This window comes from Elephas maximus, chromosome 5 (assembly GCF_024166365.1).
Source record: "Elephas maximus indicus isolate mEleMax1 chromosome 5, mEleMax1 primary haplotype, whole genome shotgun sequence".
In the NCBI taxonomy this organism is placed as follows: Eukaryota; Metazoa; Chordata; class Mammalia; order Proboscidea; family Elephantidae; genus Elephas; species Elephas maximus.
The window spans coordinates 74,286,433-74,302,380 of record NC_064823.1 but is presented as its reverse complement, the minus strand read 5'-3'; the positions used below and the strand labels follow the sequence as shown (position 1 = coordinate 74,302,380).

General features: G+C 38.0%; 1 protein-coding gene across 1 annotated transcript; it reads left to right on the top strand.

The window, feature by feature from the left end:
* Positions 1-2,848: 2,848 nt before the first annotated feature.
* LOC126077020 (ferritin light chain-like) lies at positions 2,849-3,229 on the top strand. The gene has a single exon (XM_049885897.1). It carries the CDS (start codon positions 2,849-2,851, stop codon positions 3,227-3,229), a length of 381 nt encoding a protein of 126 aa, XP_049741854.1.
* The last annotated feature ends 12,719 nt before the right edge of the window (positions 3,230-15,948 follow it).

Here is a 15,948-nt window from a genome sequence, read left to right as displayed (position 1 = left end):
GTTAACTGTGCAAGACTGAATATTTTTTCCCTAAGGTTAGACACAAGGACATCTTCTCTCACATTTATTCAACTTTATGCTAGAAGTCCTGGCTAGTGCAATAAGATAAGAAAATAAAAGACATGTAGATTGTAAAGGAAGAAGTAAAACCATCTTCACTAATAGACATGACATACTCAAATACACAGAAAATCCTAAGGAATCTAGATAAAAGTTACTAGAACAATAAGTGAATTCATGAAGGTAGTAGAATACAAGGGGAATGGCCTTGTATTATAAAAAAAAAAAAAAAATTAGTTGTATTTCCTTATTCTAGAAATAAAAAATTCAAAATTAAAGTTAAAAAGCAATATCTTGTGCAATTGCACCAAAAACATTAAATACTTAGTAACAAAATTTTATTTTCATATGTGCAAGGTCTTACATAGAAACAATAAAATATTGCTGAGAGAAATTAAAGACCTAAATAAATGGAGACACATAACCTACACTCGTGATCAGAAGACTCAGTATTGATTAGATGTCAATTCTCACCAAACCTAATAAAAGATCATCATAATACCAATCAGAAACCCAGTGGCTTTACTGTAGAAATTAACAAGTTGATTCTAAAATTTACATGGAACCGTAAAGAACCTGTTGTTTTTCTTGTCGTAGGTGCCTTGAAGCCAGTTTCAACTCACAGTGACCCCATGCGATTGAGTAGAACTGCTTCATAGTATTTCTTAGGCTGTAACCTTTACAGGTGCAGATTACCAGGTCTTTCTCCTGCGGACCCACTGGGTGGGTTCAAACCGTCAAACTTGCTTAGCAGCCAAGTGCTTAGTGGTTGCACTACCAGGGTTCCTTGTAAAGAAACAAGAAGGACCAAAACAATTTAAAAAAAAAAAAAAAAGAACTCACACTACTTGATTTCAAGACTTAATATAATACTACAGTAATCAAAATAGAGTGATATTGGCATAAAAATAGACACATAGATCAACAGAACACAGTAGAGAGTCCAGATAACATCCATCCATATATGGTCAATATATGCTCAATAAAAGAAAGATGATTCTTTTTTTTAATGGTGCTAAAACCATGGGGTATCCATATGGAAAAAGTGAACCTTGACCCTTATATCACTATTCAGAAAAATTACCTCAAGTGGGTCATAAACCTTAAAAAAACATAAAAACCAAACCAGGTATCTTCTAGAAGAAACTATTCAAAATACATTATCTGGCACGGTGCTTGTATCCAAAATATACACAGAACTCTCATGACTCAATTTTTAAAAACACAAATAGATCAGTTAAATTGGACAAGATAGTTGAACAGAAATTTCACAAGAGGAGATACTTGAATTGCTGTTATGAATTGCTTCCAAAACATATGTTGTAAATCCTAACCCATATACCCGTGGATATAATCCCCTTTAGTAATACTTTCCTTGTTTCATTAATGAGATCATATCAGCGTAGGGTGTGTCTTAAACCAATCACTTTTGACATATAAAAAGAGCAGATGAAGAACTGAGAAGCAAGCACAAACAGAGGAGAAGATGCACACCGCTGAAGATTGCCAAGGAACCAAGGAACAGAAGCTGAAAAGAGACAAGGGCCCTCCCCCAGAACCTGCAGAGAGAGAGAGCCTTTCCCTAGAGCCAGTGCCCTGAATTCCAACTTCTAGCCTCCTAAACTGTGAGAAAATAAGTTTCTGTTCCTTAAACTTGTGGTATTTCTGTTATAGCAGTACTAAGAAACTGAGACAAATGCCAAAAAGTGTATGCAAAGATGCTCCATGTCATAAAGGAAATGCAATTAAAACCATAAGGAGATATAACTACTTTCCCCACTCAAAGGGCTAAAATTAACAAGATTGACAATATCAAGGTTGGTGAGGACGTGGAGCAGTTGTAACTCTCAGACATTGCTGGTGGAAATGCAAAACAGCATAGCTGCTTTAGGTAGTCCCTGGGTGGGGCTTGACTACTAGCAGAAAGACTGGCGATTAGAACCCACTCAGAGGTGCATTGCAGGGCCAGATTACCCAGTAAGCAAGGTACGAAGAGGTCCAGTTGTGCCTTCCCACCAATGTGCAGTGCACAATGTCACCTGCCCCCCACCACATCAAAGATGTGGTGAAACCCATGTAAAATCGCTCGCCACAAATTAGCAAGTAAATGCAATTAAGCCTGTGCATACCTTGCTCAGTGCAAGCCAGTGCATATCATGCTTACTGGTTAATCCGTCCCTGCAAATTGAAAACCCTATGGAAGGGTTCTACTCTGCACACATAGGGTCACCATGAGTTGGAATCCACTTCACAGCAACTAACAACAACAACAATAACTGCTTTGAGAAACTGACAGCTAGTTAGAAAGTTTAACATACACTTCCCAAATGACTTGGGAATCCCTCTCCCAGGTATTTCGTCAAGAGAAATGAAAACATATGAACAAACATATTAAAAGAAAAAATGTGTACATGGATGTTTATAGTAGCTTTATTCACAATAACCAAAAACTAAAAAGAATTCAAATGCAATAAAAAATAATAATAAACTATTTTTGCATGAAACAATGTACATTAATTTCTAAAACATTACGCTGAATGGGGAAAAAAAATAACTAATACAAAAGAATGCCTACTACAGACAAGCACACGCAGTGGTCCCGCGGGTCTGTTCTTTGGTTCAACAGTATTTAGACAGAACAGACCCGTGGACTCTCCACATCCAGCCACTTACCACCCTTCAACCTCTTCTCCAATCACAACCTCTAGGACCATCTTCTCAGCCACCTCCTGTTTCTGGGGCCAGCTGATGCTGTTTTTCATAGTTAGCTCCTTATTGTCGACCAATCATGAGCTCCCAGGTTCGTCAGAATTATTCTACTGAACTGGAAGTTACCGTCTACCATGTAGTCAGTCTGCATCTGCAGGCCTCCTACACCTACCTCTCTCTGAAGCCATCCCAAGATAAGTGGGGTAGAACCCTGGACACCATGGAAGCCACCACGGCCCTGGAGAAGAACCTGAACCAGACACTTTTGTATCTGCACGCTGTGGGTTTTACCCACATAGACACCCATCTCTGTGACTTTCTGGGGAGCCATTTCCTAGATGAGGAAGTGAAACTCCTCAAGAAGATGGGCAACCACCTGACCAACCTCCACAGGCTGGCCAGCCCCCAGGCCCAGATGGGAGAATATCTCTTTGAGAGGCTCACCCTCAAGTACAACTAGGAGCCTCTGGAGCCCAGTGACCTTTGAGGGCTCATCTGCCTTCCCTGCCATCAGTCTTCTGCCTGAGCCTCTCCCTCCAGCCACAAGGCAACTTTTTAACCACCCTGGAGCTGTCACCCAAGCCGAGCAACAAGTGGAGCAATAAAGTTCTTTTTGTAGCAAAAAAAAAAAGTAAAAAGAGGGCCTGCTACATGATTCCATTCATATGAAGCTCTAGGAAACAAATCTAATCTATGGTGATAAAAAGCTTATCAGTGGTTACTTAGGCCTGGGGTTGGGAGACGGATATTCATAGGGAAGAAGCAGGTCAATTTTAGTATAGTCAAACATATAAATAAAATCAATAGTTTTTTGTTTTTCTGTTTTGTTTCGTTTTTTCACGTATAGAAACCATTTGAGGAGGGGGTGGAAGCGTTCTATATTTCGATTGTGTATACATTGTCAAAACTCATGGAAGCATTTCATTGTTATATAAAGTATACCTTGCTAAAGTTAGCTTTTTTAATGAGAGAAGTCAATATTTTTACATATCTGAATATGCATATGTTTTGACATTATTGGTGAAATAAAAAAAAGAGACAATGTATGTAAGGTATTGAATAATAAGAGCTCCCATTTATTGAATGTTTACTGTGTGCTAGGGCCTGTGCTCAGCATTTTAAAAGAATTGTCTCATTTAATTTTCCCATAAAAGCAATAGCTTGCATTTTATTGCTATCCCCACTTTACAGATGAGGAAAATGAGATTTAGGAACATTGACAGAGCCACATATCTCCAAAGCAGCCAATGCTCTCAGCCCAGCACCATGCTTTCCCATGAAGGACGAAGACATTGTGCCCTTTGGGAAGCCACAAGAGTCCTTACAGTGAAATGCTCTTAACAAGATTCAACAAACAGGGAAGTAAGTGGGCTTGTCACCTGGGCAGAACAGAAACATGATAATAAACCACCAAGAAGCTTTTCACCAGACCATCAAGTCTGAACTGATGGAGCAGCAAACATAATCACTGCAGCAGGAAAATTACAGTTTAAAATATTGATTAATCTCAAAAGTCCTTGTTATTATTCTCATTGGTGGAGGGAAATTAACTTAAAAAGAAGTGTAGACATTTGCAAAGAATAGAAAAATATACACTATTTTTTTTCTCACACATTTTCTTATTTACCAGAATGCTAACTTTTCAAGATCACATGGCTTTACTGGTGAATTCTTTCCAATTTTCAGGAAGAGATAGTGTCATACTAAGTGGCTCCAGTTCCAGAGCATAAAGAAAAAATGGAAAACAACCCAATTAAGTACAGAAAAAGCAAATATAGCTCTAATACCAAAACCTTACAATTTTTTTAAAAAAGAGGGAAAGGAAAAGATAGGAAAGGGGAGGAGAAGTAGAGTGTGGAAAGGAGAACAGAGAAAAAAAAGAGGAAAGGAGACGTTAGAAACCACTTATGAATGTAAGGGTGAAATTGTAAATGAAATGTTAATAAACGGAATTCAACAAAATATCATCTAAGGTGACCAAATGCAATTAAACAAGGAAAGTAAGAATGGCTCAGCTGTAAAAAACTTATTGACATAATACAAGCAGTCCCCGGGTTACAAACTTCCTGCTTACAGACAGCCTGTACTTAGGAATGGGCTGTCATAAAGCATATTGCATTAAAAATTTGAGTTAAATACAATGGTGCATAATAACAAATGCATGCACTACTTTGTGATGCTCATGAAAACTTTTCACAGCTTAAGTGTTTTATATGCATACCCGTTGCCCTTGAGTCCATTTAGACTCATAGCGACCCTATAGAACACAGTAGAGCTGCCCCATAGGGCTTTCAAGGAGCTAGTGGTGGATTCGAACTGCGGACATGTTTTGGTTGGCAGTTGTAGCTCTTAACCACTGCACCACCAGGACTCCTTTATATGCATACCAAAGGAAAAAAAAAAAAAAAAACAGTCGCAGTCGAGTGGATTCCGACTCAGTGACCCTATAGGACAGAGTAGAACTGCCCCATAGAGTTTCCAAGGAGCCTCTGGCAGATTTGAGCTGCCAACCTTCAGGTTAGCAGCTGTAACACTTAACCACTACGCCTCCAGGGTTTCCTTTATATGCATAATATATACATATATACTATATACTAAGACAAACATTTGACTACCCATTGCCATGGAGTCTATTCTGACTCATAGGGACCCTATAGGACAGAGTAGAACTGCCCCATAGGGTTTCTAAGGAGTGACCTTTTGGTTAGCAGTGAAGTTCTTAGCCACTGTGCCACCAGGTCTCCAACATTTGGCTAACTGACGCTAGATAAGAACCATAAACCAAACCAAACCCACTGCCCATTGAAACGATTCCAACTCATAGTGACCCTATAGGACAGAAAAGAGCTGCCCCATAGAGTTTCCAAGTAGTGCCTGGTGGGCTTGAACTGCCGACCACTAAGCCACCAGGGTTTTCAAATAAGAACTATACGTACCTACAAATTCAACTTCAAGACAAACTTAGGAACGGGTCTCATTCAGAACCTGGGGACTGCCTGTATGCTATGAGAAAAAACTAAACAAGAAAATCCACAAGATAATTCTATTTAATCATCTTCCCCAACTCCTCATCTATTCTTTTTATCCTGCTATATGAATACCTAGGAGTGGTTAAGTGGTTAAAAGGTGCAATGGTTAAGCCCTCGGATGCTAACTGAAAGGCTGGCAGTTGGAACCCACCAGCTGCTCTGCAGGAAAAAAATGTGGCAGTCTGCTTTCATAAAGTTCACAGCCTTGGAAACCATATGGGGCAGTTCTACTCTGTCCTATAAGGTTGCTATGAGTCAGAACTGACTTGACGGCACTGGGTATGTGTATGAATACTTTGAATAAGGAAGGAAATCAATTTGTACAAAAGCTTAAACATACATTCATAACATTATAACATCAATAAGTAAAACTCAGATGTCAAAACAGGCATTTGATAAAATTAAACTTCATGGCTTTATCAATAGCTAAAAAATAAGATATAAAAAAACAAGGAAGACTTCGAAGTTAAACAGATCCAGGATTCAATAAAAATACCACCAATAAACTGGTATATAGATAGTACAGTGTCTGGCACATGATAAGTACCCAAAACATAGAACTTATATTTTTTTATATCGAAACAACAACCAACCTCATGCTTAACAAAGACATTCTAGAGTCATAATATTAGAATCAAGCACAACAGAGAGAGGCTTTGTATTACCTGTATTTTTTATTATTTATATAAAACAAATAAAAGTTATGAATGTAATAAAGGAAATCAAAAAATTACCATTATTTGCAGATAAATGACTACCTTGAATATCCGAATAGGCAATTCTAAAATCTAGTAGAACTAAGAGACCAGAAAATGGTCAGGTACAAGAAAAATGATTTTTTAAATTAATATTATTCCTATATAGCAGACCAGCTAGATAGTATAATTTTAAAATATGTTTTATTTACTACAGAAACAACAACAAATTAAAAAGAGGAAATATGCAGAGAAGTGGCTATCATGAAAAAAATTAGAATCTTTATTTATAGAATAGTATTTGAATAATAGCTATCAGGATTTCCAAAAATTTTATTTGTATTTAAAATTTGAACAGATTGAGGAAGGTGGCTTTCAAAATTCTGAAATTCATCTGAAAAAATAAACAAGTAAGAATATCAAATAAAAATATGTAAAAGAGATGTTATAAGTGAGTGAGTTACTGAGCCTGGTACAGGTAAGCTCTCAACAAACATGTGCTGGGTCATCTATGGAGCCCTGGTAGCACAGTGCTTAAGAGTTCAACTGCTAACCAAAAGGTTGGCAATTTCAATCCACCAGCCTTTCCTTGGAAACCCTATGGGGCAGTTCTTCTCTGTCCTATAGGGTCACTATGAGTCAGAATCGGCTTGACAGCACCGGGTTTGTTTTTTGTTTTTTTTTTCTGATTTGGGTCGCCTGTAAAATCAAGGTACTTAAAACCATGTAATACATCCAGGTAAATAAAAGGTACACATGCCTAGATTCAAAAAATAACTCAGACACCATGATATCTAAAAATTGAAAGTATGGTATTGGAGTCTTCATAAATTAGTAGAGAGGGGGAGAATGGAAATTAAAAATGAATAATGTTGGGAAAACCAGATAAAGTTTTGAAAAACAAACCCACAGAGATCTTCCTCTTATGCCATGACTAATCTCCAGATGGACCAAAAAGTTAGAATTAAAACTAAAAGCTCGTATCATAGAAAAACTAATTCTTAAGCTCAAAAGCAATAGAAAAACAAAAAGATCAATAGCCTTATTATATTAAAAATTGGAAACTTCTCCAAATTAAAAAATCAAAATTAAAAAGCAAAAACTAAAAAAAAAACTTAGCTTTTGTAATAAATGATTACTCTTTGCAACTTAAAGTGGTCATCTATACAATAAATCTCACAACCTTGATAGACTAATGAATAATCCACAAAAGAAAATACAACTAATAAATAAACATAGTGAAATGTTCCACCTCATTAGAAATTAAAGAAATGCAAAATAAAACCACAGTAAAATGCTATTTTTCTCATGATGACATACATTAGTCTGGCCAATATTTTATTGAAATATCTAGACACATTCAAACTTACTTTTGAAGTTAATGGAAAATATTTAATGGTTTTTTTTAGTGTTGTCACTTCCAATTTCTGTGTTTGAGACAGGTATTTAATAATCGTGAGAATCTGAGGAAACAGAAAATAAGTTTCCAGCTTTCTTTTCCCACTTTTGGTAGAGTGGTTGAATGTTTAGAAATTTGGAAATTGTTATTGTAAACCAAAATTATTAAATCTTAAGTATTTTCTCATACCAGTTTGAAAATGAATATTATAGTTTTACACCACAAAAACTTGTGTAAAAATAAATTTGTAACAAATTGTCAAAATTGACTCTACAGCAACGGGTTTGCTTTCAATGGATTTAATGTCTGTCAAGGAGCCCTGGTGGCAAAAGGTTAAACAGTCAGCTGCTAACTGAAAGGATGGAGGTTCGAAGCCTGCCCAGCAGCCCTGGGGAAGACGGATTTGGCAATCTGTTTCCATAAAGATTACAGCCAAGAAACCCCTCTGGGTCAGTTCTACTCTGTCACATGGGGTCGCTATGAATCGGAATCCACCCAACAGCACCCAACAACAACGTCTGTCAAACTACGGGGCAATTTCTTTTGTTATCTTCCATAATATTCACTCTCTCATTAAATTAAATGAGTTAATATAGGAAGTACTTAAAACAGTGCCCAGCAAGCAAGACACAAACGTTAAACATTATTATTAACTACTTAATAAATTTGTGAACCGCTACTATGGGCGTGGAATTATGCTACCACTACCGAATAAAGCTCAGTTATATAGCTGAACAGCATCTTTGAAGGATGGGAAATCCTAGACTTTCCCATTTTGCCTCTTCCTGGGCCCACATCACATCACCATGATCAATATCAAAATGGGGGCAAAATGTCAGCACCGCTGAAAAGAAAAGAGAAATAGTATTTTTTCTTTGTTTCTTCAGAAAGGAGTGGGTTCACACTGGAGCTACGGCCTGTCCACGCCAAAAAGCCAGTTGCCATGTATGTCAGAGTAGAACTCTGCTCCGTTGAGTCTTTAATGACGGATTTTTCAGAACAAAACCTCCAGGCTTTTCTTCTAAGGTGTCTCCGGGAGAGGCTGGAACCTCCAATCTGTCAGTTAGCAGCCAAGCGTGTTAACTGTTTGCACCACCCAGGGAATCCTCGCCCATTCATAGCTGGACCAAAAAAATAAATAAATAAAAGCCAGAGTGATGACAGAGAAAGGATGCCAAAGTCTCTGGAGATAATACGGGGTTCTGACACTGGCTGCAATATGAGAGGGCAATGATGACAGAGTCTATACTGAGTCTGTATGGACCCCCCTCCCTTTAAACTCCCCATTGACCTCTCCTAGGACTGTTTCCTCAGGGACACAGGTGAATTGCTCAGTAACAGTTCACAGCAGGGACAGGGCATTCTCCAAGACTCACAGAAGAAAAGCATTATAAAGAAATCACCTGGGAACAGCTACTGGGATTGAACAAAGGCCAGCTTTGCTAACGCAAACCCTGTCAAATGTCACAGAAGAATAAACACAAATCGTAATTAGAATCTATTTTCTGGGAGGAAGCAGATCCAAAGTCAAGTTGCAACATCTTAACCATCAATATTTGTAAATATTTATTACTCTTAAAAAAAAAAAGGAAAAAAAAAACACGTCTTGTAAGGTAAATATAAAACTGCTTAATTTATAAATGAGAAAAACAACTGCTATGATCAGCACCACACGAGGTGGATTTGTGTTTTGACAGGCAACAGGAATAGAATCTGAAGCTCTAACCAGTACTATTAAAAATACTTAACCAATTTGTGTCAGTTTTATGATTCCCTTGCTTCACTACCAAGTAAATTCTTTAACTAAAGATTATTACAATCCACACATCCCAAGCTGATTAAGGGAATGCTGTGGAAGAATTTTCAAACACCTTCCATGCTGGAGACCTGGTTTCGATTCCTGGCCAATGTACCTCATGTGCAGCACCACTGATCTGTTAGTGGAGGCTTGTGTGTTGCTATAATGCCGATCAGGGTTCAGCAGAGCTTCCAGACTAAGACTAGGAAGAAAGGCCTGGCGATATACTTCTAAAACCCTATGTATCACAACAGTACCGTCAGCAACCAATCATGGGAATGGCGCAGGATTAGGCAGTGTTTCGTTCCACTGTGCATGTGGTTGCCACGAGTCAGGGGCCAACTCAAGGGTAGTTAACAACAACAAAATACGTTTTCTTACATCATATTCAGTTGCAATTTCCCATATATTTCTCCAATACCTAAGGCAAGGCCATTAAGGTTTGGAGGATGGGAGGCAGATGTGACAATTTCACGAGCAGTATGGGAAGTGAAGTAGGCCCAAAGTACTCCAGAAGTGTTTCTAAGCCCCATTCTGCTACAACAATGAACGGTGCTTTTCCCAGAAAAGGGGAGGATCCTCTCGGTGGATTCCCAAGGCAAATTTCTGAAGCAACAGCCTTGCATTTTCTTTTACTAATATTATAAATAAACATTAATCATGATTAACCCTGCATGAAAAAAAAAAAGCCCTACCACGTACCACTCCACATTTTTCTGGGCCAAATTCAAAATTCAAGCTCTCCGTGTTTGCTTTTGAGGAAAGCTCTTTGTTCCTTTTGCTGAGATTCTTCTGACTCAGGCAAAACCCTCAAAGGATCTTCAAAGTTGAAAACTTCATTGAATATTATGTGCACCATAGTCAAACACTTGAGTAAAACGAACCTTGTCTTAAGCTGCCAAGCAAAGGACTACCTTGTATGATTTAGCCTGTGTGTGTTCCTTAGCTTCTTTCTGAGTAAAGGTGCAAATGTTTAAGAACTTCTTTAACTAAAGATTCTTACAAACACAAGTCTCAATGTTCCCACAAAAACTTTAACATTGAAACCCTGGTGAAGTAGTGGTTAAGTGCTACCGCTGCTAACCAAAGGGTCGGCAGTTCAAACCTACCAGGTGTTCCTCGGAAACTCTATGGGGTGGTTCTCCTCTGTCCTATGGGGTCGCTATGAGTCGGAATCAACTCAACCACAAAGGGTTTGGTTTTTCAGGTTTTTATTAAGCAAAGGAGGTTCTTTAGGAGATACTCTTAAATCACCCACCCAGCTCTCCTGTCATCTAATAAGTGAAACTATTCTCTGATAATCACAGGAACAACAGTGAACATTAGGAATTTATGCCCAAATTACCTAACAATTTAGACCTTGGCACTGACTAGTTCTATCTATTATTGATAAAGAAGTTGCTCATTATTACAGCCCCTCCAGGTGACATTAGTCTTTGCGCACAAAAAGTCGTTAGGCGGTGTCAGAAAGAGTTGGAATGTCTGAAATGACACTGCACATCTGCTCTGTAATATTATGTAGCGGTCACCTTTGTTACCAGGAGTGTAAAAAAGACCAGCGTGCACCAAGAAGTTATACAGAGTGAGCTCATTTATCAGTCAGCTTTTCCAGACCTCCAAAGAGCAAGACGACTTAAACTCACATAGAAGCCTTCATGCATTTTCTTCAGAGCAGCAGGATTTAAATTTCATGCCCTAGAGCAGGAAAGTTTCGCTAATTTCAGTTACTACTATTTTAACCTCTTCTGAATCGATGCTTCAGAAAAGATAAAGGCTAAAATGACAGATGAGATAGAAAAAAAATATGGCCACAAACAAAATATCTTCAACTTTCTAGTTTGGCAAATAAAAATAATTACTATATTTTACATTAACATAATGTTTTACAGTTTACCAAGTACTCTCAAGTACATCATCCTATAGTTCATTCTCACAACAGCCTACTTAAAATGATACTGAAATCACCCAGGTTCCGTGGAGTCTACCCAGACTCACAGTGACCCATGTGTTACAGAGTAGAACTGCTCCATGGGGTTTTCACGGCTATGACCTTTCACAGATCACCAGGTCTTTCTTCCGAGGCATCTCTGAGTGGGTTTGAATCATCAACCTCTGCATTAGTAGCCACACACTTAACCATTTGCATTGCCCAAGGATTTAAAACAATATTAGATCATACTACAACAATTATGTAATATTATGCAGCCAGACAAAATAATGGTGTTGTAGAACTAATATATTCATACTACGTTGAGTAGAAAATATTGGTCTCATGTTTGTAAAAAGATATTAATAAACATATACACGTATATAATACATAGATGCACACACATATATATAGAAAAGAGTCTAGAAAGATGTCACCCACTGTGGTCTCTGTATTGACTACCAATTAGTTTTCCCTTTGTTTATTTGTATTTTCAGATATTTCTACAATGAACATGTACTGCATATATAAGCACAAAAGATAATCCTATATGTTGAAAGAAATGATCTCTTATTCTTTTTTAATAAGAATTTTTCAGTGAACTTCAATAACCACTGCTTAGTACTAAGAAGAAATGGGACCTAATTTGAACTTCTTTTAGAAGAGACATTTTTGGAAATACCAGAATTCACTGAGTTTTATTATCATCCCATAGTTATAAAGGCTGCTAGTTCAGAACAATCCATCACAGAGTATACGTTGAGTGCTGTCTTAGCCTAAATTCATTAGAAAGCAAAACTTGAGGTAAGGATTAAAGTGCTGATAATTTGGGAGTAGTACCTGGATATAAATATGGAGATTCATGCCTATTCCAAAGAAAAGTGATCCAACCAAATGTGGAAATTATCAAACTATATCATTAATATCACACACAAGCAAAATTTTGCTGGACATCCTTTAAAAAGCAGCTGCAGCAGTACATGGACAGGGAACTGCCAGAAATTCAAGCTGGATTCAGGAGATGTGGAATCAGGGATATCATTGCTGATGTCAGATGGATTCTGGCTGAAAGCAGACACTGCCAGAAAGATGTTTACCTGTGTTTTATTGACTACGTAAGGACATTTGACTATGTGGATCATAACAAATTATGGATAACATTGCAAAGAATGGGAATTCCAGAACACTTAATTGTGCTCATGAGGAACCCGTACATAGAACGAAAGGAAGTCATTCAGACAGAACAAGGGATACTGCATGGTTTAAAGTCAGGAAAAGTGTGTGTCAAGGTTGTATCCTTTCACCATACCTATTCAATCTGTATGCTGAGCAAATAATCCAAGAAGCTGGACTCTATGACGAATGGGACCGCAGGACCGGGCAGTGTTTCGTTCTGTTGTGCTTAGGGTCGCTATGAGTCAGAACTGACTCGACGGCACCTAACAACAACAGACTCCATTAGTCAGAACTCTATTGATTGCAAATGAGAGAAACATAACAAAAAATTACACAGGGAAAAAAGGAAATGTATTGTAAATCCAGAGCTCCTGGCTTTAGGCAAGACTGGATCCAGGAACTCAAAGGATGTCATCAGGATTGGCCTTACTCTCCTCTGCTTGTCTCTCCTTAGTTTTGTTCTTCAGACAAACCCTTTCCCCAGGGAAGCCAAGTGGCCGCTGGAAGCCCAAACTCCCATCCCTCCAACTTAGCAACCCTAAGGGAGAGAAGTTATCTTCCCTCTTAGCCCACAGAGAAGTCTAAGGCAGAGCTGATTGTTACAGCTTGAGACATGTGTTAAATTAGTTAAAATGACATGGTGGTTAAGAGCTCAGGCTGCTAACCAAAGGTCAGCAGTGCGAATCCACGAGCCACTCATTCGAAACCCTATGGGGCAGTTCTACTCTGTCCTATAGGGTCACTATGAGTTGGAATCAACTTGACGGTGACGGGTTTGGTTTTTTGGTTTTTGCATTCAGAAGCAAATGACAGAAAACTTACCTAACTGTAGTTTTGATACATTAAAAAAAAAAAAATTGCCATCGAGTCAATTCCAACTCCTGGTGACCCCATGAGTTACAGAATAGAACTGCTTTATAGGGTTTTCTTGCCTATAATCTTAATGGAATAAAATCTCCACAGCTTTTATCTGTGATGCTGCTGGGTAAGTTCGAACTATCAACCTTTATGTTAATGGACAAGCAAAAACCTTTTATGCCACCCAGGTGTGTGTGTGTGTGTGTTTTCCACTCACATCACTATAACTCCAAAAAGTAGACTCTTGCTAATCTTGCCTAACAGGCATTGTAATTCTATCTTCCTTGTGTTCCATAGATGACAATTAGAGCTTCAGCTAAGACATTTCTGGGGACAGAGTGACAGGGTGAGAAAGAAGAACCAGCAACATCTATGTCAGTAAAGCAAAGTTTTTTTCCTGAAACCCCCAGCAGACTTCTGCTTACTGCTTACTTTCTATTGGCAGAATTGTGTCATCTGGCCACCCAGCTACAAAGGTATATGAGTAATTCTAAACTCCATAGCAGTAGAGAGCAAAGGAAGCAAATGCTGAAAAGAGTGTTAAGTCAATCTAGATGATCTACCACAAATACCTTTTCCTGACCAATCAATCCCTATAACTACGGATATGGAGTGTCTAACCAGCCAGGCTCATATCTTAATTTCCATCCCTGTGTCAGAAGAGAGTAGTGCTCTGTGGCCAACCCCAAGGATCACATGGAATGAAGGAAAAAGACTGTTTTTACCAAAGAAAGGGGATGGAAAAGCACCCAGTATAGAAAGGATTAGAGTTACCACAGTCTATTATAAAGATCAATAACACACATACACACAAAGACAAACACGTGTAGACACACAGACTCACAGCACACACAAGCGTACACAAATACGCGAACACACACAGGTACACATGCACATGCACACCAGACTAAAACGTGGAAAAAAATTTAAATGTTAAAAAAAAAAAAAACTCTAGACTATTAACCTTATTTATGTATCTTGTGGTGTAGACATGAATGCCGGTAATGGGTGAGGGTGCAGAGAACCTGAGGACTATCGTTTTTTACTTTATTTTCTTACTTTATATAACTCCAAAAAATAATTGTAGGATTGAAGGTGATTTTTAACTTATTTGTTTTTTCAATATCTCTCAACTAACAAAGGAATTTAAAATTATTAATAATAATATGTTAATAAATCAGGTTTCTTTAAGGAAGAAATGAGACTAATCTAGATTTTAAAGAAAAACATGATGATACTAGAAATTGTCATCTTAGGCAATATTTATTAGGAAGGGCATCAAAGAGGAAAAACACTGGGTAAAGAAAGAATCATGAATAATGAAAATGAATCTCACCCATTTAATTTTCCCTACATCTGTCTAGATGAAATTATACCTGCTAAATATTGACTTTGCTTCTAAGGACCTGAAGGCATGTGACATACTTTATTTGACATAGATCACTACATTTAACCTTTGGGTAAGGATGGAGCCAGCTCATCTCATTCAGTGACACAGAAGAAAGTGATGCATAAAGAGGTGAAGTGATGAATCTGGGCTCAGTTGTCACATAGTAATTACCTTATAAATCCCTCTGCCACCTATGGGGTGGGTTACTGAGTTCGTAGTGGCTGCTTTTCAGCCAGTCATAACCCTACCCAAAGAGAAGGAGTTCTTTACCTAGGCATTGTGAACCTGAATGAGAAAAAAATTACCTTTCTTTTCCCAAACTTTTAACTTAAATTTCCTCCCATGATAATGCAGGGCACAAACCTCAATAGTATTAGCAGCACCTGCGATTTTGTCATCAATAGAAATCCCAAATATTTTCATATCACATCACATTGTTGCTAATACCTTAAAATATCACATACACATATCACTACTTTAAAATTATAGCAGCTGTTATACCCACCCCTAGATCTTATTATCTGATGAGTTAACAAAAAGCACATGTATCATAAATTGATTTTAATACAGTGATGACTGTTGTTGTTGTTGTTGGGTGCCATCAAGTCAGTTCCAACTCATAGCCACGCCATGCACAACAGAATGAAACACTGCCCGGTCCCGCACCCTTCTCACAATTGTTGCTATGCTTGAGCCCATTGTTGAAGCCACTGTGTCAATCCGTCTCATTGAGGGTCTTCCTTTTTTTCTCTGACCCTCTACTTTACCAAGCGTGATGTCCTTCTCTAGGAACTGGTCCCTTCTGATAACATGTCCAAGGTAGGTAAGATGTAGTCTCACCATCTTTGCTTCTAAGGAGCTTTCTGGTTGTACTTCTTCCAAGACAGATTTGTTCATTCTTTTGGCA